Here is a 23,842-nt window from a genome sequence, read left to right on the forward strand (position 1 = left end):
TGACACACTTCTTTTCTTTTGCTGATAAACTCCAAAAATCAAGCGTTAGCTGGATGCCCGGGCGGTAGAGTGGACATCCCTGCAACGAATCTGTGGTTTCAAGTTTGGGCTTATGATGGAGTTGAACTCTACGCAGAATTAGAAGAATACAAAAAATTATTATTAATTTTTGTTTTGTTTTGGCCGTGTGGCATGCGGGATCTTAGTTCCCCTACCAGGGATCGAACCTGGGCCCCATGCAGTGGAAGCGCGGAGTCCTGACCACTGGACCACCGGGGAAGTCCCAGAAAGTTATTTGCTTATCCCACACTTCCTCACTGGGCTCTCCTCCCTGCCCTGGAGCACACACACACACCCAACCTCCAGGTCAAAGTTTTCACTGCCCAGAGGAGAGGAAGGCATCTTCTAAAGCAAAGAGCAGTAAAAAGGTAATTCTTGGGCTCTTAGCTTCCAGGCCCAGGACCTAGTGATGAAAGATTCATTTCAGGGCTTTTCAAGGATAACTGTGACCCTGTGTCATTTGACCTTGGCTAATTTCAAAAGTGTGTGGGGCAGAGCTGTGCCCTTCCCACTTTTGAAACGGGAGGGCTTTTGGAGTTGTCGCAACTAGGAGGCTGCTACTTGCAGTTATTTTGGCGGGGAGGGAGTGCAGACAGGCAAAGTATTTTTCAACGTGCAAGACGGTCTTTGCGTCAAAGGTCTGTCCGCAAGATGCCATTGGCGTCCCCGTCAAGAAGCGCTGTAAACTCCATGGTGTCAGATCCGGACGCACTGTGCGTGCACATCAGTGGGGCACTCAGACCACCCGCATCCCCACGTGACAAGCAGTGATCACGGTGCTGGACGTGTGCCCAGTTAAGGCCACTGAAATGCACGCAGACCTCTCTGCAAGGAAATCTGGACCCCAGAGGTTTCAACCTAGGGTGTGATTCAGAATTCCCTCTGAAGCTTAAAAAACCATCGGTATGCGTGACGGTGCCCTGCAAAAGCTCTCTTGGCTGTGCTGACGCGGAGCCCTGGCGGCCGTGCTTCCAAAGGCTCTTCTCCGTGTAGACTGGGGGCCGTGTCTCTGGAAACCTCTGTTAGCCCCACTGAAGACGGTGCACCAGCGACAGAGCTTTTTAAAAAGGTCAAATAGGAAGCTTCCACCTACCTGCTGGAAGTTTGAAGAGCCCATCAGGGGGCAAGAGAAATTCAGTGACTGCAAACTCGACCGGCTGTTAGGTGCCCCTTCAGCCCTGATGTTTCCTCTTTTTTGTCCCAAAACGTGGCCGCAGATTCCAGGTTTGAGCGACTCTCTGCTCCAAGCCCCACCCCCTCCACTGCCCCTTTCCCTCCACTGTCACGACCAGAAGGGGTTCAGAGGGCGAGCTCGCCCATCTCCAAACACCGTCTCACCCAAGACATTGCCAGGCCCGGTTCTCGTCAGGACCAGCGTCACAGCACTGCTGTGTTCCAGGACTTTGCCTTTCTTGCAGACACAGTTTGTTTTTAAAGAGGTGACTTCGCACCTGAAGAAAGTGACTTGTGAATCAGCCATCTGATTCCTTAATGCCATGTCTTGGCTCTATGAAAATAGCATTTCCACATGCTTACTTATTCTTAAGATCCCTCCTTCCTTTGTTTCTCTTTTTTCTTTTGTTGGAGTATAGTTGATTTACAATATTTTGTTAGTTTTAGGTGTACAGCAAAGTGATTCAGTTATACATATGTATATCTATGTATCTATATTCTTTTTTTCTGATTCTTTTCTATTATACGTTATTACAAGATATTGAATATAGTTCCCTGTGCTATACGGTAAATCCTTGCTGTTTATCAAGACGTCTCCTTTCTTAAAGACAGTTTATTTTTAAGAGGGGGCTTTGAAATTAGTTTTCTCTGAATATACAGCTTTCAGAGAACATTTAAGTATCATCTTCCTCCACCCAACTCACAACTTCAAGACTCAGACTGTATTTCTCTCTCTTTTTTTTTTTTTTTTTTTTGCGGTACGCGGGCCTCTCACTGTCGTGGCCTCTCCCTTTGCGGAGCACAGGCTCCGGATGCGCAGGCTCAGCGGCCATGGCTCACGGGCCCAGCCGCTCCGCGGCATGTGGGATCTTCCCGGACCGGGGCACGAACCCGTGTCCCCTGCATCGGCAGGCGGACCCTCAACCACTGCGCCACCAGGGAAGCCCTCTCTTTCTTTTTGAGGTATAGTTGATGTACCTTATAAGTTTCAGATGTTCACCATAGTGATTCACAACTTTTAAAGGTTATACTCCATTAATAGTTATTACAAAATATTGGCTATATGCCCTGTGCTGTACAGTATATCCTAGTAGCTTATTTATTTTATATGTAGTAGTTTGTCCCTCTTAAGCCCCTGCCCCTATCTTCCCCTCCCCCTTCCCTCTCCCCACTGGCGACCACTAGTCTGCTCTCTGTGTCTGTGAGTCTGCTTCTTCTTTGTTTGTTTTGGGGGGTTCCGCATGTAAGTGACACCACGCAGTACGTGTCCTCCTCTGTCTGACCTATTTCACTTAGCATCATGCCCTCCAAGTTCATCCATGTCGTTGCAAATGGCAACATTTCCAGACTGAATTTCATTCTTTCTGCTGAACTGCAGTTTTCCTTGAAGGCAAGGAGCATGTCCTCTGCCACCTTGAACCCTCCCCCAATAATCAATAATCAATAAATATTCATTGGATTGAGCAAAGCTAAACTACTATACGGTATCACCTTTTTGACTCGCCTTTAATCAGCTGGTCTCATCGCCCAAACCTCCTGTGTCTTGCCCTTTGCAGGTTGATGATTATTTGTTGAGTGAGGGACAAGGAATGGGTGATCTTACCGGCCCACAGCCTTACTTGTGTGTTGGGTGCTTGGTGTGCACTGGTTGATATACAAGTAAGGCTATACTACAGGAGGAACGATGGGATCTTTTTTATTTTTTGCTGAAACAGGGATATAAACCCTGTCCTCCCTCAGGATCGGCCGGTTCTGAGATTCTCTGGTGGCCAGTTTTATAGATCTACACTTACATCTTCGTATCTGTATTTATAGACTCTCCTCTCAATCTGTGTGTCTGCCATAGTGTCTCTAAAATGCACCGGTGCTTAACGACATCAGTGGATAAATGTACCATGTGGATTGGAAGATGCTCCAGGGCCCACCTGGGACAGGGAACAATGAGAACAGAGCTAGCCGTGCGCCCTGACGTGTGTGATCAGCCTCTAGCGAGCCTCCCCTCATCCCCTCATCGGTGGGATGAGATGAGACAGTCTGGAAGGTCTCAGCTACATGGAAGATTCTGCAGTCCCTTGACAGACGCCTAGAAATGGAATCACAGTGGGTCATGCGCGTTTGATGAGCTAATGACCTGAACAGGGTGACGAGCAGGGAAAGGAGCCATCAGACATCATGTCGTCTCACTCACCTTGACTGTATCACGACCCTGTAACTTACATAGTCAATGTCAGCTCAAGCCAGCAACCACCTAAGCAGTATTTGTGCAGAATGACAGCTGAAATTTTCATTTATTCTGGAAAGTTTAGCCCCTCATTCCCAAATGATAAAACTGGAGCCCAGGAAGAGGTCCGGTACCGGGTGTCGAACTTCGACTCCATTTCCCCAGAATGACTGATGAGCAATGAATTTGAGACCCACCATGTTAGTCGAGGGCAAAGCCTCCACCAGGGCAAGACCAAGGTCTCACAAGTCCTGGCTTGTGCCCTTCTCCAAAATACCAGATTGCACCCACGGAATGTCAGAACGCAAGATCCAACCAGTGGGTTCATAAAGCACCTGTGACCCTGATGTCGAGATGTGGCCGTTTGGGGTGACTTTTTGCCTGTGCTGCTGAGTTTCTTTGTTCCTGAATGTAGTGACAGTGGAAGGTCCCGATTTTTACCCTACAAGATGAGAGCGGAATATCACGACTTGGGGACTTTCTGTGACCATGAAAGGCCACCATGAGAGGCTGTCGCGGTGCTGGGGAGGGGACTCTGAAGCTGGGGGCAAGCAGGAGGGCTCCAGTCCGAGCAGCCAGCCAGCTCCACTGCCGTCCCCGATGGTGGGAACAGCACAGTCTCAGGGGGGCAGAAAGGAGGGCTGTTCTCTCCTCCGACCTTATGCAGGGCCTGGATCTCAAACTCAACGTGTACTGGGAAGATACAGGCGACACAGAACCAGAAAACCAGGTGAGCTCACCAAGAAGACTGCTGACGAGAGAAGGTGATCCTAGTGTGAACCATTGACTTATGATTAATCTACGTTCAGATGCTTCTGGAACTTTTGATCCACAAGCATCGGTTGAGCTCTTAACTGTGTGTCACACATGGCTCCGGGCACTGGGGCGTTGGTGGCCTTTGTGCCATGTGAAGTCCCTGGTGTCAGAGCTTCCCATGGTAATATACTAAGCGGCTGAGACTGGGGAACTTTACCTTCCTGAAAACCGAATGTCACCCCTTCGTGACCAAATTGTTTATTACGTGAAATGAGACACCGCCTGCCGAATTGCAGTGCCTAAAACATCCTTGTGTATAGTAAGAGCCGGAATATTGGTTTGCTGATAGCATCCCCTCAGGGCTGCCTCTGGACACCAAGGTGTGAAGGGATGTCCCTCTCCCCTGCTGAAAGGCACCTGTCACATGAAAGCTGGGCTGGCCCCTGTGAAAGTCACCGTGGGAGAGTCCATGCAGGGAGCTGAAATGGAGCTGGGAAGGGCTGGCCTAATCCTGTATGTTTCTAGATGCCCCCCTGCCGGGCAGGGAGGCCAACACTGCATGCCACGCTTCTGGGCATCTTTCTGAGGCCTCGATGCTGGGTAATGCCGACTCTGGGGTGCCCCGGCCTGGCTGATCCCAGCCCTTTGGGACTGGAAAGGCTGCTTAGTGGATAACCGGAATGATAAATGGTGCTTCTCCTCACTGCTGTGCACATGCCAAAGGGACGTGTGCAGTCCTGGTGGCATGTGTATGGCTGGCGCTGGGAGAAAATTACTCATCGGGGAAAGTAACGACGGTAGTTAAAAATGCATACTCCACGCTGCCGCCGAAGAAGTGTCGACTGAACATTTGGAGAGAGAGGGTTTCTTGGTGACATCGCAGTAACGACGTCAGACAGACCATTACGGCATGTAGTTTCCCAAGACTCGCAAATCCAGTCAGTCATTAAGATTCAGTATGTAGTTGGAAAGTCTGGGGTTTGGACTGGGAAATCATTTTCGGCAAGCTTTTGGGGTACTTTTTGTGCGGTGCAAGGGGTCCAGTTAAGCCAAGAAGTTATTCTCCCACAGACTGGCTCGTCTGGCCACAGAAGCTCTTACAGGGATCGCCCACCTCTCCTTTGTTCTTTTCGTCCTCGTAGGCAATGGATTTGGAAGTCCCTGTGTTGGCAAGGAACATCCCTGGGAACGCGGCAGTGGTGAAGCACGAAGTTACAGGATTGCTGTTTTCTGACCCTCAGGTAAAGGAGAGTAATTTCCCCATGTTCACCTGGTCTGAGTAGCTTCCGTCTGTGTGCGGTGATCAAGATTCTGTGATTTGCGTCTTTGTGATTAGCTCTTGGTGTTCCCTTTATAATCAGTAGGAGAGAGTGTGCAGCACTGTGTCACCGTTGTCACGTGGGCAGCTGCCTGCACGTGTCACTAAAAGACACCTAGGGACTTTCAAGATAGTCGAGACTTGAGTTCTATTTCTGAGGCCTCTGGTGATGATCATTGTGACCTTGAGCCAGTCCCTTCCCCCTTATATGCTTGGGTTTCTGGTTTCTTTTTTTTTTTTAATTTTATTGAAGTATAGTAAATTTACAGTACTGTGTTAATTTCTGCTACACAGCACAGTGACAGTTATACATTTTGTACGTATTTTTTCATATTCTCCATGATGGTTTATCACAGGATACTGAATGCAGTTCCCTGTGCGCTACAGTAGAACTTGTTTGTTTGTCCGTCCTACAGATAGTATTGGGTTGGCCAAAAAGTTCGTTCAGGTTTTTCTGTAAGATGTTACTTTTTGGCCAACCCAATAGTTTGCATGTGCTAACCCCAAACTCCCAAACAGACTTCTGGTTTCTGAAGCAGGCACTCTTCAGATAACCATCCTACACTTCCAGGACATCTCCTGGTGTTCAGAAGACTGCCATATATCTGATCCCTTGCAATCCTTCAAAGCAGTGTACGGAAGAGGCAGCGTAGTTGTGTTTATACACGTGTGTATCTGAAATTAAAATAAAGGTGAATGCAGCTGATAGTGGGCACAGCTGGTGGAGCCAGTGTCATCTGGGGCACACCTGTGTGCCAGGACCTCCCAGGACATGTGTGAAGGGGTCCCGGTCACAAAGTCTGAGGGTCCAAGGATGTGCCTACACTTGAAGCCCTTGGGACCCTGTGCAGGGCGTGTAGCCTGAGTCTCCAAGCTCTGTCTTGGCCTCCGTACGATTACAAGAGCTAATTATAACTCTTGCTCTTAGAGGTGTGATGTGGGCTGAAGGGGTTGATATACAGGGCTGAGCGGTGGTCACGGCACACGGTCAGGGCTCTGGGTCCCCGTTATCACCAAAAGGAGAGCCCATCGCTGCTGCGTACGGCTCGTGTTCGGTGGCAGCAAAAAAAGAATCTGAGGCCCATCCTTTGCTCTTCAAGTCTTTAGATTTAGAAATTAGGTTCTTATCATCTTTATGAAGGCACATGTTATATAACAGAAATAAAGGGATTTATACTTAAAAGCTCGGGTCAACTCCAATATTTGAAAATGCCGTTTTTCAGCTTTCCTACCGCAGATACTTAATCCCACATCGCTTCCCCTTCCCCGTAGTATAATTATGCGTCACCTAGTTTCACTGCCTTCTTATCACAGGCACGAGAACAAGATGGAAGCCAGCTTCCCTAGGGGAGGGGCGGGATTGCAGGGAGTCGGGCGTCACCAGGTGCTGTGTGGATGCAGCCGCTCACCTGGGGAACAACTGAAAGAGCAAAGGGCAGGCCCGGGGCTTATCAGTTATTATCTAACAAAAGGCACATCTAACATGAATGCCTTTCCCTTGAATAGCGACCCCTAAAAGCTAAAACAATACCCGCACATGAAGAATGTGCAGCGGTTCCTTGCCGATCCTCCAGACAAAGGCATATGGCTTTTTACCACATTCTGCATCTCCCAACGTCCACGCCAGCCAAGCTGGAGGTCACAGAGTATTGTCTCCCCGTGGGCAAAGAGATTTTATTTTCATCTCCCCAAACCCAATGTCTATTTATTTTATAGCTCAATTTCAGAGCACGATAATTTTATCAGTGAGTGTCTGAACAGCCATCACTTATAAATGGCTGTATCAGGTCCAGTGCTAGAAGGAGAGCAGTCTGGCTATCCTGACTTCGTTTCACATTCCTTGTAAGGCATTCCTTTCAATATTTGCAAATAACTGTCCTATCTCTGACACGTCCAAGTTATTTCTGCGTCACCGGCTTCCCGTGAGTTACCAGATGCAGTCCCGCGGCGCTCACACAGTTAAGGCGTGGGCTTATTTTGTTCCCAGCGCCTTAATGTTACTTTTACAAAGGATGTTACAAAAGAACAGAACGCTCTAGGGGTAGCATCTGGGGGGAGGCTGCGTTTTCTTAACACGTTTTGAATAGCTTGCTCGACGCGGATGTCACACGTGACTGTGTTTTATAGTCACGAGCAGACTCGACCTAGCACGGAGTGGGAGCATTTTCCGTAAGTCAGTGGCCGTGGTTACTGTCATCTAGCTCAGGGGTGCAGACGGAAGCAGCCACTGGTTTGTTGCCAGCGTTTGCAAGGTTTATTCCAAGTGTGCATTCAAATACGTATTCAAAACTCCATTTCACTTCTTGAGAAGGGACTTCCATGCCAGGGTGTCAGCCTCCTAAAGTTAATGTAGATAGATGCATAGACAGATAGATACATAGATACAGACAGACAGACATATCGAATGCAGAAAAATCATACTTTGGATTTTCAACAAAACGATGATTAAAAGTATTCAGCTGTGGTAGGAACAGAATAATCTCTATTTTTATACACCTCAGCCCCGGAAAACCTTAATTTAAGTGAAGCTTTCCAAACCTACTAAACATTGATTTTTTTTCTTTTTTTTTTTGGTTACTGCGACAGTCCCATTCTTTTTCTTTTTAAGAAGAAAAGAGCTGAGCTATTTTATGGCTACATTTTATAGCTTCGAAATTAAAATCCACTTGACATTTAATAGAAACTGTGAATCCATTTCCTCTCTCAAGGACAGACTTTTGAAGTGTGGCCCAAACTAATTTCGCTGGGAGGTTCTGTTTGCTTTTTAGGCAAATATAAAAAAAGTCATAACTTTCGGAATAATGGTGATGATGACAGCTAACGTTTAGCGCCTGTGTGTTATGTGCCGGTGTCTGTTCTTTGCCATCAGCATGGATCTACACTTTTATTAAGACTGTTTCATTGTAAATCTTTGACTTTTGATGGTCCATGAACAGTTTAACGTTTGGAAGAAGCAAGGCGTGTTGGAGTCACATCAGCCTCCAAACTTTTGTTTGGGCAGAGCTGTGCTTGGGTCTCGAGTTTTCCCCCTCGAAATCTGAGTGATCCTGGACACGTTTCTTCTTCCTGTGCTCGTTCCTTGATCCGTAAGATGCAGATAATGATGCCCGTCTTCGGGGAGTAGCAGAAAGCACGTGGGGCGGAGTGCCGTCCTTGGGCTCCGAGGAAAGCTGCGTGGACGCAGAGTTAATCACGTTCACGGTGCGCCGCTGGGTGAAGCTGTTTGCTGCCGCTCGACAGCTGTACGGTCTGCTGAGCCCTTAGGTTTAAGCAGTGGAATCAAGCTCAGTACAGCGAGACGTTCTCCTCGTGAAATCTGGCCAGCGTCATGCAAAATGTCATTTCTCTCTTTCTTCTTTTTATTTTGTACTTAAAACAGTTTTTAACCAAACATTTAGAGTTCTTGGATGTTAAGTACAACTGTGATGTGTAAGCCCCCAGCCAGTCCCTCTGAAGTGTGAAAGCACAGATGCAGGCTGGACCAGTGCTTGTTGGATTTCCATTTAAGCCCAAAGGAAACTCTGGGCAAACTCCATGTGAACTAAAATGGAAGTCAGTCCAACATTTTTTTTTTGCATGGATTTGTCCACAGGGTGACCATATTGTTCATTGTGAAAAACCAGGTACCTTTGAGAGTGAAAGGGGTGTTATTGATAATTATGCTGGGATGACGGCCATGCACCTGAACCAAATGACCTAGGTAAGGACCGTCTGCTTGAAGAGCTGGGATCAGATGCATAGCTGGTATTTGTTAGGGATCAAGGGTGCGTCCAACCACGTAGGGGGGGCACAGTTTTCTAATAGCCACGTTGAAAGAAAATAAAAAGAAACAGATGAAATTCCTATCAATAATATATTTTATTTAGCTTCATCTATCCAAACTTGCATCATCTCAACATGTAATCGATATAAACAATGTTTTTCCCCATCCCACCTGCCCATAGAACTGACCGTTGGTTTCAGTGCAATATAAGCAATTTTTAATGAGATCTTTACATTCTTTTTTTTTCGAGGCTCTGAAATCCTGCGTGTATTTTACCCACCAGCTCATCTCAGCCTGGAGATTAAATTTGTATCGAAATACTTGGTTTGCATTGAGACTCCGTACATTTGCAGCTGCAAAAGCAGATTCACATGTCCAGGCTGTTGCAAGTATACGTGTAAAGCTTCGTAATACCTGAATCAAGCACCAGTGTCAAAATTTCAGTTTAAGTCCATTCAAGTGAATCATTTAAAATGCAGTTCCCGGGCACACTGGCCACATTTCCAGAGCTCAGAGTGGGTGCTGGGCGGCACTGCTCCCCGGAGAGGGAGCGATGGGGCAGGTGGTCCCAGCCAGGCCTCCTCTGTGTGCCGGGCACCACCATAGGGACCTTGCCCGTTTCTCTTACTAATCCTCACGGGAACCCCACACAGGTGTTACCGTGATGATCCCAGAGAGGGTGAGGCATTAACCTGCGAAGCTCAGCGGGAGCTGACAGGGCTGGGACTCGAGGTCTCAGCCTGACGGGCGCTCGGCCACCCCGAGAGCGTTTGCTCGAGGCCTCGTGTGGCTGTCTCTCCCTCTGTCTCTGTCTTTCCTTCTTTCTCTGTCTCTGTTTTTCCCTCTATCTCTGTATGTCTCTGTCTCTACCTTTGTCTCTGTCTCTCACTCTCTGACTCTCCCTCTCTCTGTCTTTGCATCTCTCTCTCCTTCTTTCTCTGTCTCTGGCTCTGCCTGTGTCTCTGGCTCTCGCCCAGTTTTCTGTGCCTGTCTCTCCTCCTCTCTGTGTCTCTCTTTCTCCCATTTCCATCTTTCCTTCTTTCTTTATCTCCGTTTGTTTCTGTCTTTCCCTCTATTTCTTTCTCTCGCCCTCTATCTGTGTCTCTCTCGGTGTCTGTGTCTCTCCCTCTGTCTCTGTCTCTGTCTCCCTCACCATCTCTCTCTTTCTCCCTCCCTCCCCTCCTCTGTTGCCTGGGCAGAGAGGGGACACTCTTCCATGGGACCATCCTCTAAGGGGATTCTGCTCACCATTTTGTCCGACTTCTTGGGGAGAACGGACCTCTTTCTAAGGCCCAGTCCTGCTTCGCTTCTCTGCCTGTGGCTGGTCCCTGGGGTCAGAATGACCCAGAGGGCGGGAGGTGGTGGGGGCAGAGGGACGCCTCGGGTGGGCACAGCGCTGAGCAGTGCTGCACAGGGTCGGGCTTGGCCAGGTGAGAAGGACGAGGGTGGAGCCGCCAGGTGAGGCTCGCAGCTCAGGAAAGGCCAGGCCAGGCCGGGAGCCAATGAGGGATGGAGCGCAGGGCCCTTCCTGGCTCTGGTCCAGGCTTTTGCACTCCCGGCCGGCAGGCAAAGTCTGACATTCTCTTAAAATAGGAGGACGGGAGGCCCGTTTTTCTCTGCTTGTGGCCTCTCCACCGCCTTTACAGGGCAGGAGCCGCATCTCGGAACTGACCTTCTGGCCCGACCTCTGCTGGCCGCCTGTGTCTCACAGGCTACGTGTGCGACTCTCAGACCCGCCGGCTGTGCACACCCGCTCTGCGTGTGAACAAGCACCTTGTGGGTTGGGGGCTTTTTTTTTTTTTTTTTGAAAGTGAGAATTTTTAGCTACTTTATTAAATATATTCAGTTTCAAGGCTCTGACCATCCATAATTGCCATGATGCAAAACATGTTCACGTGTAAAAAATACCCCTTCAACATGCTTCAAGAGGAATAACTGTGTTTTGCAATCTATGCGGCATGAAATAGAATTTGATATTTAGAAAACCAACTAATTGTAGTCTGGGGGCTTGCGATCAGGAGAGCGGCCTGCCTGACCCAGCCTGGCCACACCAAAGGGACCCTCGGCCCCAGCGCTGCCGGCCGGGGCCCTGCCCATCACTCTGTGAGTTTGTCCCTCTTCCGGGGGGCCCGGTGACAAGATGTCGGTAACAGCAAATGCGGTGCCCAGCCCGCTCCAGGAATCAGCCCTGTAGGTGCATTTGCAGCTGATTCTGAAATTCAGAGTAAGGAGATGATGGTGACTTCTTGGCACTGGCAGAATCCAGGTGAGTGGCCTGTGCAGGATCCTCGGGGGCTGCAGCTGCCAGGGTGATGCTGTAGGAGAAGGCGCGGGACCCCGGCAGCCAGCTCAGGCCCCCTCCCCGCGGCCTCCCGACCAGTGCGGCGTGTGCGCACACGAGCAGCCCCACACCACGTCCTGGGCTCTGTATCTACGCGCTGCTTCCATCTGTCCCCGCCTCTCAGGGGCTCTGTCCCCAGAATACTGCTGTGTCCAGACCCTTACACCCTCCCCCCATTCCAAGGCACTACTGGGTCTTGTCTGGACGTTTAGAATAGCTTCCTCTGCTCCATCCCACGCACTCTCCTCCTAGCAGCCAAAGGGACCTTTATAAAATGCAGATGCCGTCCCATCCATCCCCGCTGCAAAACCCTTCTGTGACTTCCTGTGGCCGTAGAGAAAAGGCACCTCCCGACTCGGCTTCCGGGGCTTCACGCCTCTCTTCCTCTGCTCCCTGCCCACCCCTGGTTCTTCCCGCAGCCGGGCCGCCGGGAGCATCCTTCCCCCTCGGCTTCACTGTCTCTTTCTTGAGAGGCTTTCCCGGTCACCCTCCCCCATCTTCTCCATCCCCCCCACCCCCGCCCTGTGCTGTTCCTTCGTAACCCTCTGCACGGTTCACACGCGCGCCCTTGCTTTTATCATACATGACCTCCCCACCCGAGTGAATGAATGCCCCCCAGGTTGGTGGTCATGCTGGCTTACTCACGTGGCCCCTCGTGGTGGTCCTGGCACAAATGGGTGCCCCGCAACTTTCAGGAGAGGTACTTACCCCAGGGCATTAAAGGGATAGTCTTTCTTGGGTGGTAACCAAACACCTTTGATTATTTTAGTTTGATGTGAATCTACACCGCGTGCCACCCAGGTGTAGTTGAACTGCTTTCTTTTCCTGTTTTCTTTGCAAAGTAGCAGAGGACAGCCTCGGCCTCTGAACTCTGCCCGGACTCCCTCCCTGGATGGTTCTTTCCACAGCCTCGCTGAAGTCAGCATTCCTTGGGTGACACTGCCAGTTGGTGTCATGCTCATGCCACCTCCCCCGAGTACGACCAGGATGACTTAATTGCAGATTTCCTTGCACATTTCTTCTGGATTTTGCTCTTTCCCTCTGACTTTCTGCCGCTGGCAGCGTGCCCACCAGAGCCATCTCCCGGGTCCACCTCTTCTCTTCCAAGCCTTTCCTCACTTTCTTCCCTTTCCTTCCTGACATTCTCCTCTTCCCTGCCTCCAAACCAGCCAGGGGGGCGTGAGCAATTTTCTGCCAGCTCGTGTATTGAAATGACGCTCTGGTCGGAATCTGGGAAGCAAGAGAGTGGGAGACACAGAGAATATTCACTATCCTTGCTTTTAGTTTAATCAGTAGTTCCCAAAGCTCATGGATCTGTGCGGTAGCTTTGTAGGTTTGCTCCATCCTCCCGTGAAGCAGCCAGGCCTGGTGGAAAAGGACCTCGACTCTGGGGCTGCACTGTCTGAGTTTAATTCCCATTTCTGCCACTTACTGCTGTGCTACCTCGGGCAGGTTCCTGGACCTCTCTGTGCCCCTGTTTCTGTCTCTGTGAAAAGAGTCATAGTGATAGCACAGAGTCCTCGTCCCTTTTCTGCAATTCCAAAATCCAAAAAGCACTTGAAAAACAGTTTTATTTTTAGTAAGTTGGGTGCCAAAACTCAGTTGGCAGCAAACTCATATCTGAGCTGATGTGAAGTTATTCGTGGCTTTGTTTATCCTGCTTGGTGGGACGGTTCTTAAGTTTGATTTGGAAGTTCCAGTGTGTTGTTTATGGGGCGCTGCGTTAGACCCCTGGAGGGTGTATGTTACTAAAAGGGCACAGAGACCATTTTATTAAAAACCCCAAATCCTGGATTCTGAAACATGACTGGTTGTTACCTGGGTATAAACTTTTGCTAACTGTTGACTGTGGTTGTAAATTCTGACCAGTTCTGGCCCCTGTGGGAGGCTCTTGGCCAGAGACCAGGTGTCACCGTTGAGAAGGTAGAGAACAGGTTGGCACCTCACCAAGGCTTTCTGCTTGACTCAGCCAGGGACGGAAGAGAACTGAAAGGCGGTTCGCTTTCTCACCAAGTGGCCCACGGTCGTTCGCTCCTGCTACCTCTCACGGGCCACCCGAGAACAGTGGTCTAGATCACAGGCCAGAGCCTCCAGGGCTCTGCCCCACCACTCCTGAGTATCGCTGGGTTTGGGGCCTGGCTGTGAGCGGGCTTGTTAGACGCGAGCTCAGGAATTGTCCTGTTAAAGGGCCTGAGCTTGCAGTGTGAGTGAACGGGACGCCTAGCCAGACTCTGCAGCCGCCAGTCTCGGAAGGGACGGGCGGGAAGGAGCCAGATCAGACTCCCAGCTGCCGCCGTTCGACGGCCACGGGTCATGGTCAGGGGCCCGAGCCCCTGCCACCTTCTCTGGCTCTGCATCGGGCGGGCAGTGTGCATGGGGATGATCTATCGGGAAGTTGCTTCTGCACCTACCCAGGTTGGCTTCTGCTCCCACATCGGCCCAAGGTTCTCACGCTGTTGTTGATATTCGTTTTAAAGTCAGCTGCTCTCTCTAACCATTACGTTGTCATGGGAACAAGCAGCCCTCCCCAAACTCGGTTATCGCTGCTGCAAGTTTAAAAGATAGGCTGACCATGGAGAACAGTATGGAGGTTCCTTGAAAAACTGAAAATAGAGTTGCCATACGATCCAGCAGTCCCACCCCGGGCGTATATCCAGAGAAAATGATAATTTGAAAAGATACATGCACCCAGTGTTCATAGCAGCACTATTTACAGTAGCCAGGACATGGAAACAACCTAAATGTCCATCAACAGATGAATGGATAAAGAAGATGTGGTACACACACACACACACACACACACTGGAATATTACTCAGCCATAAAAAAGAATGAAGTAATGCCATTTGCAGCAACATGGATGGACCTAGAGATGATCATACTAAGTGAAGTAAGTCAGACAGAGAAAGACAAATATCATATGATGTCACTTATATATGGAATCTATAATACGACACAAAGGAACTTACTTACAACACAGAAATAGACTCACAGACATAGAAAACAAACTTATGGTTACCAGAGGGGAAGAGGGGGCATAAATTAGGAGTTTGGGATTAACAGATACACACCACTATGTATAAAATAGATAAACAACAAGGTCTTGCTGCATAACACAGGAAACTATATTCAATATCTTGAAATAAGCCACAATGGAAAAGAATATATATATATGAATCACTTTGCTGTACACCTGAAACTAACACAACATTGTAAATCAACTGTAATTCAATTAAAAAAAAAAAAGACTGGGAATTCCCTGATGGTCCAGTGGTTAGGACTCCATGCTGTCACTCTCGAGGGCCTGGGTTCGATTCCCTGGTCAGGGAACTAAAATCCCACAAGCCGTGTGGTGTGGTCAAAAAAAAAAAAAATAGACTGAAGGTTTATGCTGAATAATTCCAAGGCTATTTGCACGTTCTTACAAGTGGTCCCCACTTTACCCAACAGCAGGAGTCATCGAGAGAACAGCTCACGGAATTATTATGTGGCCACGTGTACATATACATCATTGTGAACGATGGCATTTGGGTAAAGCTTAACACTACACCAGTGAATGCTGTTTTGTGTAAGAAAAACAAGACAGATGCGCGCATGTCACTTCCAGATGGATCTTGAAGGGTGATTCTCGCAACTTACAGTTGTCAATGAGATGAATCTATCCTTTTTTTAATATATAAATTTATTTATTTATTTATTTTTGGCTGTGTTGGGTCTTCGTTGCTGTGTGCAGGCTTTCTCTAGTTGTGGTGAGCAGGGGCTGCTCTTCGTCACGGTGCCTGGGCACCGTTGCAGTGGATTCTCTTGTCGTGGATCATGGGCTCTAGGCACATGGGCGTCAGTAGTTGTGGCAGGCGGACTCAGTAGTTGTGGCTCATGGGCTCAGTAGTTGTGGCTCGTGGACTCTAGAGCGCAGGCTCAGTAGTTGTGGCGCACGGGCTTCGTTGCTCCGCGGCATGTGGGATCTTCCCGGACCAGGGATCGAACCCGTGTCCCCGGCATTGGCAGGCGGATTCTTAACCACTGCGCCACCAGGGAAGTCCACGATGAATCTATTCTGTGGCCAAATAACTTGTGTAAAATAGGGTAGGCACAGTTGTCCGTCTTAGTCTAGTGTTTTTCATAGTCTGACTCTCCAGAATCACCTTGGGGGGAACTGTTAGAAAACACGCATGTGTCATGGACTGAATGTTTGTGCCTCCACGCACTCACCCCCAAATTCACGTGTTGAAATTCAAACCTCTCCTGTGATGGTATTAGGAAGTGGGGCCTCCGAGAGTCCATTAGGCCATGAAGGTGGAACCCTCACGAATGGCACTAGAGCTCTAATAAAAGGGACCCCACAAAGATCCCTCGTTCCTTCTGCCATGTGGGATTATAGTGAAAAGACAACCATCTCTGAACCAGGAAGCAGGTCCTCACCAGACGCCGAACCTTCCAGCGCCTTGATCTTGGACTTCCAGCGTCCAGAACCGTCCGCTGTTTATAAGCCACCCCCTGTCTGTGGTATTTTGTTATAGCAGCTCAGACAGACTAAGACACCATTCCTGCACCTCGCCCCTGACCTACCCAATCAGAATCTTAAAGCGAAGTGTGAGGACCAGAGGCACAGACTAAACCTGAATTAACTCCAGGGTTCCGAGGAAAACCACAATCCACGATCGAAATGGCAGCACATCTGTCAGTCTTCAGAAACCTCCTTGTCAACATCCCCCATCAGTGACATCAACATCCCCCATCAACATCCCCCATCATCCCCCATCCCCCATCGTATTCGAAGCATCTGGAGAAGCAGCTTCGGGGTTGTCTAATTGAACATATCTTCTGAGCCTGAAATCCAGAGTTTTTATGCAACTGACTTTCGCTTCTCCTGGAAGAATACGTGTGTATCCCTTACAGAAGGTGGTCGGAATGCAGTGCTCTTTCAAACCATGCCATGTTCAGTCTGCCAGCTCCCGTGTTCTCTCTGCATGAGACGTTTGTTTCTCGTTGAGGGGCTCCCCCCTGCCCCGTGGCTTTCAGCTGACACGGTTATGAGAAGGATCCCACCAGGGGTCTAAACATCCATCCTGTAAAACTGACACTGCTTCTCACGCCCTGCATCTGGCTGGTACCTCAGAGCGACAAGGCAGGTCAAAAGGATTTAGTGAGAAAAAATTTTTTAATTGAAATATAGTTGATTTACAATATTATATTAGTCTCAGGTGTACAGCATAGTGATTCAATATTTTTATACATTATACTCTATTTAAAATTACTGTAAAATATTGGCAGTATTTCCTGTGCTGTATAATATATCCTTGTAACTTATTTTATACATGATAGTTTGTACCTGCTTGTACTTATACCCCTATCTTGCCCCTCCCTCCTCCCCTCTCCCCACTGGTAACCGCTGCTTTGGTCTCTGTAGCCATAAGTCTCTTTCTGTTTTGTTATATTCATTCTTTTGTTGTATTTTTTAGATTCCACCTATAAGTGATAACATACAGTATTTGTCTCTCTCTCTCTGCCTGACGTATTTCTCAGTGAGTTTTCTCCACCAGCAGGGACTACTCAGTAAGGAAGAAAACTCTGAAAACAGTCAACTGCTAATTGAATAATTATGAAAACAAACCATGGTGTTTTACATGATTTTTTTTTTTTTTTTTTTTTTTTGTGGTACGCGGGCCTCTCACTGTTGTGGCCTCTCCCGTTGCGGAGCACAGGCTCCGGACGCGCAGGCTCAGCGGCCATGGCTCACGGGCCCAGCCGCTCCGCGGCACGTGGGATCTTCCCGGACCGGGGCACGAACCCGTGCCCCCTGCATCGGCAGGCGGACTCTCAACCACTGCGCCACCAGGGAAGGCCGATTTTTTTTTTTTTTTAACTTTAGAAATCTGTAACTGAAGCCAGTGTTTGCATACCTGTGGTCCTGGGGTGGGTCTGGTCTGCACACATGTTTTGTTTAGTTTGCTGTTTACTTAAAATTTTGAATTAGTTGTTGGCATTTAGCGTGGAGTGCTTTTACATAAATATGCCGAATTTCGACTTCTCTTGAAAAACACAGCAAACGTGGGAACGAGTGGAGGCCCCTACTCACTGAGGCAGCCGGGGTTCGGCGCTGCGGGCCTTCCCTGCCGGGAGCCGTTGGGCACTTGAGTTTCCAACTCTGATCTAGGGCAGTGCCTACATCTGTTTTTAAACTCTCTTAAGATGTGGAATCCCAGTACTTGGTTTCTATTTTCTTTTGCTTTCGTGTGTGTACCCTTTAAGGCCTCATAACTTATTATCATGAATAATTTTCAAGAATAGATCATTAAATCACATAAATGATGAATCCTCCCCTCCCCCAGTCAAGACTTGATGATCAGATCTGATGGGTGTTCTGGCGCGTCCTGCAGCTGACGGTTGTATAAAACCTTTTGGGCTTTGGTTGGGATGATGGTGAATTGGCATTTGTACTTGTTTCCTGGAAGTTTTGCTACAGCTCTTATGACGTGGCCCTTTGGTCCACTGGATGAGTGTCCGGTCGCTGGCACGGGTGGTTGCTGGGCATCTCAGTCCAAGTGGTCATTCATCCTCCAGCAGGCTACCTCAGGCTCCTTTATGGGCTGGCCTCAGGATCCAGGAGGGCGAGAGTGGGAGCTGTTAGACCTTTGGGAGCTTTGTTTGGAAGTCAAACTACATCACTTCTGACCTATTCTGTTGGTCAAAGCAAATTCCAGGGCCAGCCCAGATCCAGGAGATGGGGAAACAGACCTCCTTCCCCCTTTATTGGAGGAGTGGGTGAGCCCTATTTCAAAGAGACGTTCATGCAAGGATGGGGGACTGCGGCCACCATCTTGCACACAGTAAACGACAGTCTGTGTCAACGGGCTTTTCTCATTGTCCGCACGCCTGTGTTCAGAGCACTGCCTTAGTTGTCGCGGAGGAGCTGTTTTAGCCCAGAAGAAAATAATCCCAGGGCCTCAGGGAGTGACTGGTACAATTCAAGAGTGAGATTTTTCTTTCCTTCTCTTTCTTTTCTGTCAGCCACCCAGCCAGGGTTTTATGCCAACGGCCAAGATGTTTCCCACTCCTTACCCAACTCTCTCTTGCTTTGTTTAAGTCAGAGTTCTTTGTTCAGTCTTCCATGCAGAGAGGAAAAAAAAAAAAAGTGCTCTTTATCACATCCTATTCCTAGAAGCTCTCGTTCAGGATTCCGTTATAAAACGGTCAAATATTCTATAGAAATCATAAGCAGGGGGTTGGGTTTTAGCCAAAGTGTCTGCATCAGATAAATCAAAGATATGACCAGCATCATAAAATAATGTACCAAAGCTATAAGCCTCTCGAATAATTTTAATAAGAACGTTGTTCTCCTATAAGATGGGAATAAATGTTACATTTTTATTATAAAAAGAACACCAATTTACCATAAAGTGTATATATACTACATAAAAATATAATTCCACTCTATCGTAATTATTGCTTTTTATATTGCTAGCTATAAAAATCATCCAACGTTTAATTAACGATAATTTTGAGAATACGTGGACGTTCCTTGTAAATGGCGCAAAGCACTGTGTATTAATCTTAGGCACTGTTGACTTATTGGAATTTACATGGGTTGGGGAATCACAATAATAACGATAGCTAAGTCTGGGCTAGGCGCTGCCCTGAGTTCTTTGTATTAACTCATTGAATCCTGTCAACACGCTATGAAGCAGGTACTGTAATTATTCCTAATTTAAAGATGAAGAGACCGAGGCTCAGAGAGGTGATGAAACGCACCCAGCGTCACTCCCGTGAAGGGTAGGGTGTGAATTTAAATGCAGGCCTCCTGGCTGGTGAGCCCTGCTTTGACTTATGTGCAAACATAATAAATAATGCGTGCTCCCCTCCCTGCTCTGAATACTCTTTAGCAATCAAAGAATTCTAGTTCTTTCCAATTATGAAGGGCTTTGATATTAAAAAGTGGCCACTTTTTCATTGCATCAGCGTCTGCAAGCATCAATAAACATAGAGCAAAGCACACTTCCTCCCTCTGAAGCAACAGAAGGAAAGTGCAGAAAATCCAGGCCGGTTAAATCCCCTCTCCCCTCCTTCACCCATGGAGTGAGTGAAGGAGTCTGGGAGTGGAGTCTGGGGAGTCTGGGGCAGGGCGGGGCTTACCCATCCAGTGCCCACTGCCCCTTTGGAGATGATCACTGTAGGGTTCAGAGAGGTTAACTAGCTTGCCCAAAGCCACACAGCTAAGTTATGTGTCGAAGAAGGATTTGAACCCAGATCTGAACCAGTGGAAGCCTGGCCCTTTGCACTCCACCAGGTGATGTTCACGATTTGAAGACACACTCCGTGCCCGGGAAAGATGAAAGGATCAACACAATGGAAAACAAACGTGGCAGGGGTAGTGTTGTCTAGAATAGAGGAGCTCAGATTATGGAATAAGACCTGACTTCATATCTCAGCCGATACAAAGGAGGGAAGAAACTGTGGATCTAACTGTGGAGTCACTGTAAGGACTCAGTTACTGTGAGAAACAGTAGCTTTGAGCAATCTAGGGAAGAAAGATGGGGAAGCATAATCGATGACTACAGTATTTTTCCACGATGTTCACCCTCGCACGTGTGTGTGTGTAATTTCTTACTCAGTCCCAATGTTTGCGTTAACGCGCATCCTTCCGGAAGGCCCTTTTCTCCAGAATACGGTAGGCGGGCAAAGGACGGACCAGGAGCAAAGGCAGACGCGGGCTTTGGGGTGCGTTTGCAACCCCCCTTCACCAGCTACTTACCTCTCTTTCTCCTCCACCCCCTTCTTTGCAGGAGTTTGTTCGGCTGGCAAAGAGACTGGGGGGCGATCCGGCGTTAGAAAAACAAATCGTGGCCAACGGAAGGGAGTATGTGAGAATGTATCATTCGTGGCAGGTGGAGAGAAACACCTATGGGCACCTGGTCAGGATGCTGGAGGGAAGCAGTGAGGACTAAGGGCGTGCCTGGTGCCGTGAGACGTTCAGCCCTGGGCAGACACGCAGGGGCAGGGCTCTGGGCAGAGGGGCCATCCAGTCGAAATCAAGCCGGGTTCATTGGAACTGTAGATCATTTGTCATAAGGCGATTCATCCAGAACCTCTCTGTGCTTCCAGGTAACAGCCCAGATGCGTTTCCTGATCAGTCCTCATGGAGATGCAGTACTAATTGGGGCAGGGTAACTGGTTTTAAGGGGCATCAGGGAGAGAGTTTGATTAGCTGCTTTAGGACTTCCAGGGACCGTAGGGGCTTATCTGTAAGCCGTCACAGGGAAGAGTAGGCCCCTCTCCCCTGTCTTCTGATGACCTGTCACCCATCACTGTCTGTTCAAAGAGCAAAAGCAAAAGTCAGACGTGTGGGCTGAGAGGGTTACTGGCAGTGATTATAATGTGGTACACACCCTGAAGCCAATCTGGGGCCCTGACAGATGTGCGGCTGGGCCCCCAGGCTCTAAACACTGGAAACAGTGCTGTGCATGAGTTGACCTCATCAGTCATGTAACTGAAAGAGCGAGGAGTGCTCTAAATAAGCAGGCCAACCCCTGCTCCCCCCATAGGCTCCACCCGCCTCCTGGTTGAATTTGGGTTGAAAACCAGTTGGAACAAAGCCCATTATCGCCCATGGCCTGGAAAATACTGGAGCCTGGCTCTTTGGGTTCAGCATCAGGGACCCAGCATCAGGGACCCAAGGATGAGTGTCGATCTGGTCACCAGCCTCCAGCCCATCGCAGAACCGGCACTCGGGTCCCCTTGACCTTATCCATCACGAGGCGAGTTTAACCAAGTGTCGTCATCACTGTAAGGACGTCTGGCTGCACCGGTGCTGCATTCCCCAAACCCTGTGCTTGTTCTCCTTGGTGGCGGTACTTGCCTCTGTTGGATCCTGAAATCCCTGCTGTCTCATGGACGTTCCATGACAACAACTGGGGGCGAAATGCTCTGTTTCTCGTGTGAGGTGAGGAAACAACCCGGTCCAGAAGGAGGAGATGAAGGTGGCTCCGAGCCCGTCAGAAGAAGCGTTTCCTTAGTGTTTGTTCCAATACCTGCAGGCCCTGGAGTGGGGAGGAGGGATCCACATCATCTTTGCCTCAGACTTCACGACATCTTGGACTCTTTTCTTTCCAACCATCCTATTTTTGTGAACGACCAAACCTACATCTTGTTTTTAAAAGAGTAAGCCTCAGACCGAACGTCTTAAACTCTAATGACTTGGGGATAAGAACAGCACGTTTATGGATTCTGTACCATGTCCCTTCCTGAGTCGTTCTACGCCTCAATCTCAGAACAGGATCCCTTCCCAAAGGCAGTTACCTGGAACCTGAAGATGCTCCTGGCACCCAGGATTTGCTGTCCTGCTAACAATACCCCTCACAGTCCCCCCTTTTTTGGCATCTGAGGGTCACTAGGGTCGGGGCTCCCCTGTGGCCATAGCGAAGAGAGGGAGGGAGAAACAGGGTCCAAACTCCAGGTGGACAGCTCCGTCTGAGTCTGGAATCAGCGATGCCAGCCTAAGGAAAGGCCGCGTGCGTGTTGTCCCGGGTACCAGCCATCGATGCTGCTGTTGATAAAATGCTGGTGGTCGGGAAGCTCCGCTCTCGTCCTGGTTGCATGACATGGTAGGTGCTTCGCTCCAGTGAGCCTCAGCATCGTTCATTCGTGTCTTTATAGAAACTCTCACACATGCTGCACGCCCTTTGGGGAAGGGCGTGTGGGTTTTAAATGAATAAAGTGTCACCATCCGCTCTAGAGAAAGAGCTCCGGTGTGTTTCTTTTGTGAGCCTTGTCCTGCCAGAAGCAGACCCTCCACAGCCTCTAGTCCCCGCACTTCAAAAGAAGATACACTGGAGCATCTCATTAAGAGGGGTTTAAAATGCAATTGCTGGGCTTCCCTGGTGGCACGGTGGTTGAGAGTCCGCCTGCCGATGCAGGGGACACGGGTTCGTGCCCCGGTCCGGGAAGATCCCACATGCCATGGAGTGGCTGGGCCCGTGAGCCATGGCCGCTGAGCCTGCGCGTCCGGAGCCTGTGCTCCGCAACGGGAGAGGCCACAACAGTGAGGGACCCGCATACCGCAAATAAATAAATAAATAAATAAATAAAATGCAATTGCTATTTTAATACCAAAGTATAGACGTAAAAAGAAAAAAATGCTTTTCTTATAAATGTTCTAGACGCTCTCAGTTTCATACTCAGTCAACTTTATGTTTAAACATTTTGTGTATAGTGTCCAATTTGCTGATGTACAGGTGTGGAGGACGGCAACAATCCATTTCCAGATAGAACTAAGATACTATAATCTTCACACGTGGAGGGAAGATGCATTTCGTTTAGCATGGTGTCATCTAGCAAAGAGGCAGTGTTCACACCTGGCTTACGGCTTCTGCCGGAAGAACCCTCCTCACGCTTTCCCCACACTCTCACAGCGAAGTTAAATACAACAGCATGGTTTTGATCTGAAAGGTTTATCGGGTATCTTCAGGTTTCCAAAAGCAGGCTCTCCGTGCACGTGGGAACAGGCGGTCCAGCCTGATGCCTGGCGCAGCCAGCAGACCTAGAATGTGCTGCTAGCTGGTCTCACCATCAGTTACGGATGGGATGTGGGAACCGTTTGCACCCTCAGCCGGCATTGTGGCTTCAAGGGTTCATTGCACTTCTGTGTCATCCTCGGTAACAATAGTTAGCACAGCTGTGTAAACTCTTCCCTTGAAGCTGCCTGCTACTTGACCTCGCAGTTTGTTTACTGCAGCCCTCATGAGATGCTGAAAGCTAGCTCTTGTCTTCTTCCTCCTTCCCTCCCTTTTGCACTTGGCTCTCCCCATGCCCCAGCCTCCCTTCCCCTTTCTGACCCAGTCTCCCCTTGGAGAGTCAGCGGACTGATGTGGAATGACACACAGGAAGTCCTCCCCACCCAGAGCCAACCCTCACCAGGGAGGCCACTTAGTAAAGCAGCAGTTCCCAGCCTCGGCTTTTAAAACTCCCGATGCTCGGGCTGCATCTCAGACCAATTACATCAGAGTCTTGGGGTCGGAGGTACCCAGACCTAAAGCTTCCCTGATCCGACGTGCAGCCACCATGCACCGCTACTGACTGGAAACCCCCCTCTTGAATACGGACCAGAATTTCATAGAAAAGAAGGACCATCAAAGAAAAAGTTGGATTGTGACTCTGAATTCAGAAATGAATCCCAGCATTAAGAAGATAGGTTACATTGGTCTCATGTTTACTA

General features: G+C 48.9%; 1 protein-coding gene across 3 annotated transcripts in view; it reads left to right on the plus strand.

The window, feature by feature from the left end:
* GLT1D1 (glycosyltransferase 1 domain containing 1) overlaps positions 1–22,371 on the plus strand; it is a 100,873-nt gene extending 78,502 nt beyond the window's left edge. For all 3 annotated transcript variants that reach the window (XM_033440675.2, XM_004276641.4, XM_033440674.2), the window contains 2 exons: positions 5,353–5,451; positions 20,415–22,371. In XM_033440675.2, coding sequence (XP_033296566.1) covers positions 5,353–5,451; positions 20,415–20,576 — 261 coding nt within the window. In that variant the 3' untranslated portion in view covers positions 20,577–22,371. The remainder of the gene's footprint in view (positions 1–5,352; positions 5,452–20,414) is intronic.
* The last annotated feature ends 1,471 nt before the right edge of the window (positions 22,372–23,842 follow it).

Source organism: Orcinus orca, chromosome 15 (assembly GCF_937001465.1).
Source record: "Orcinus orca chromosome 15, mOrcOrc1.1, whole genome shotgun sequence".
NCBI classification, from domain to species: domain Eukaryota; kingdom Metazoa; phylum Chordata; class Mammalia; order Artiodactyla; family Delphinidae; genus Orcinus; species Orcinus orca.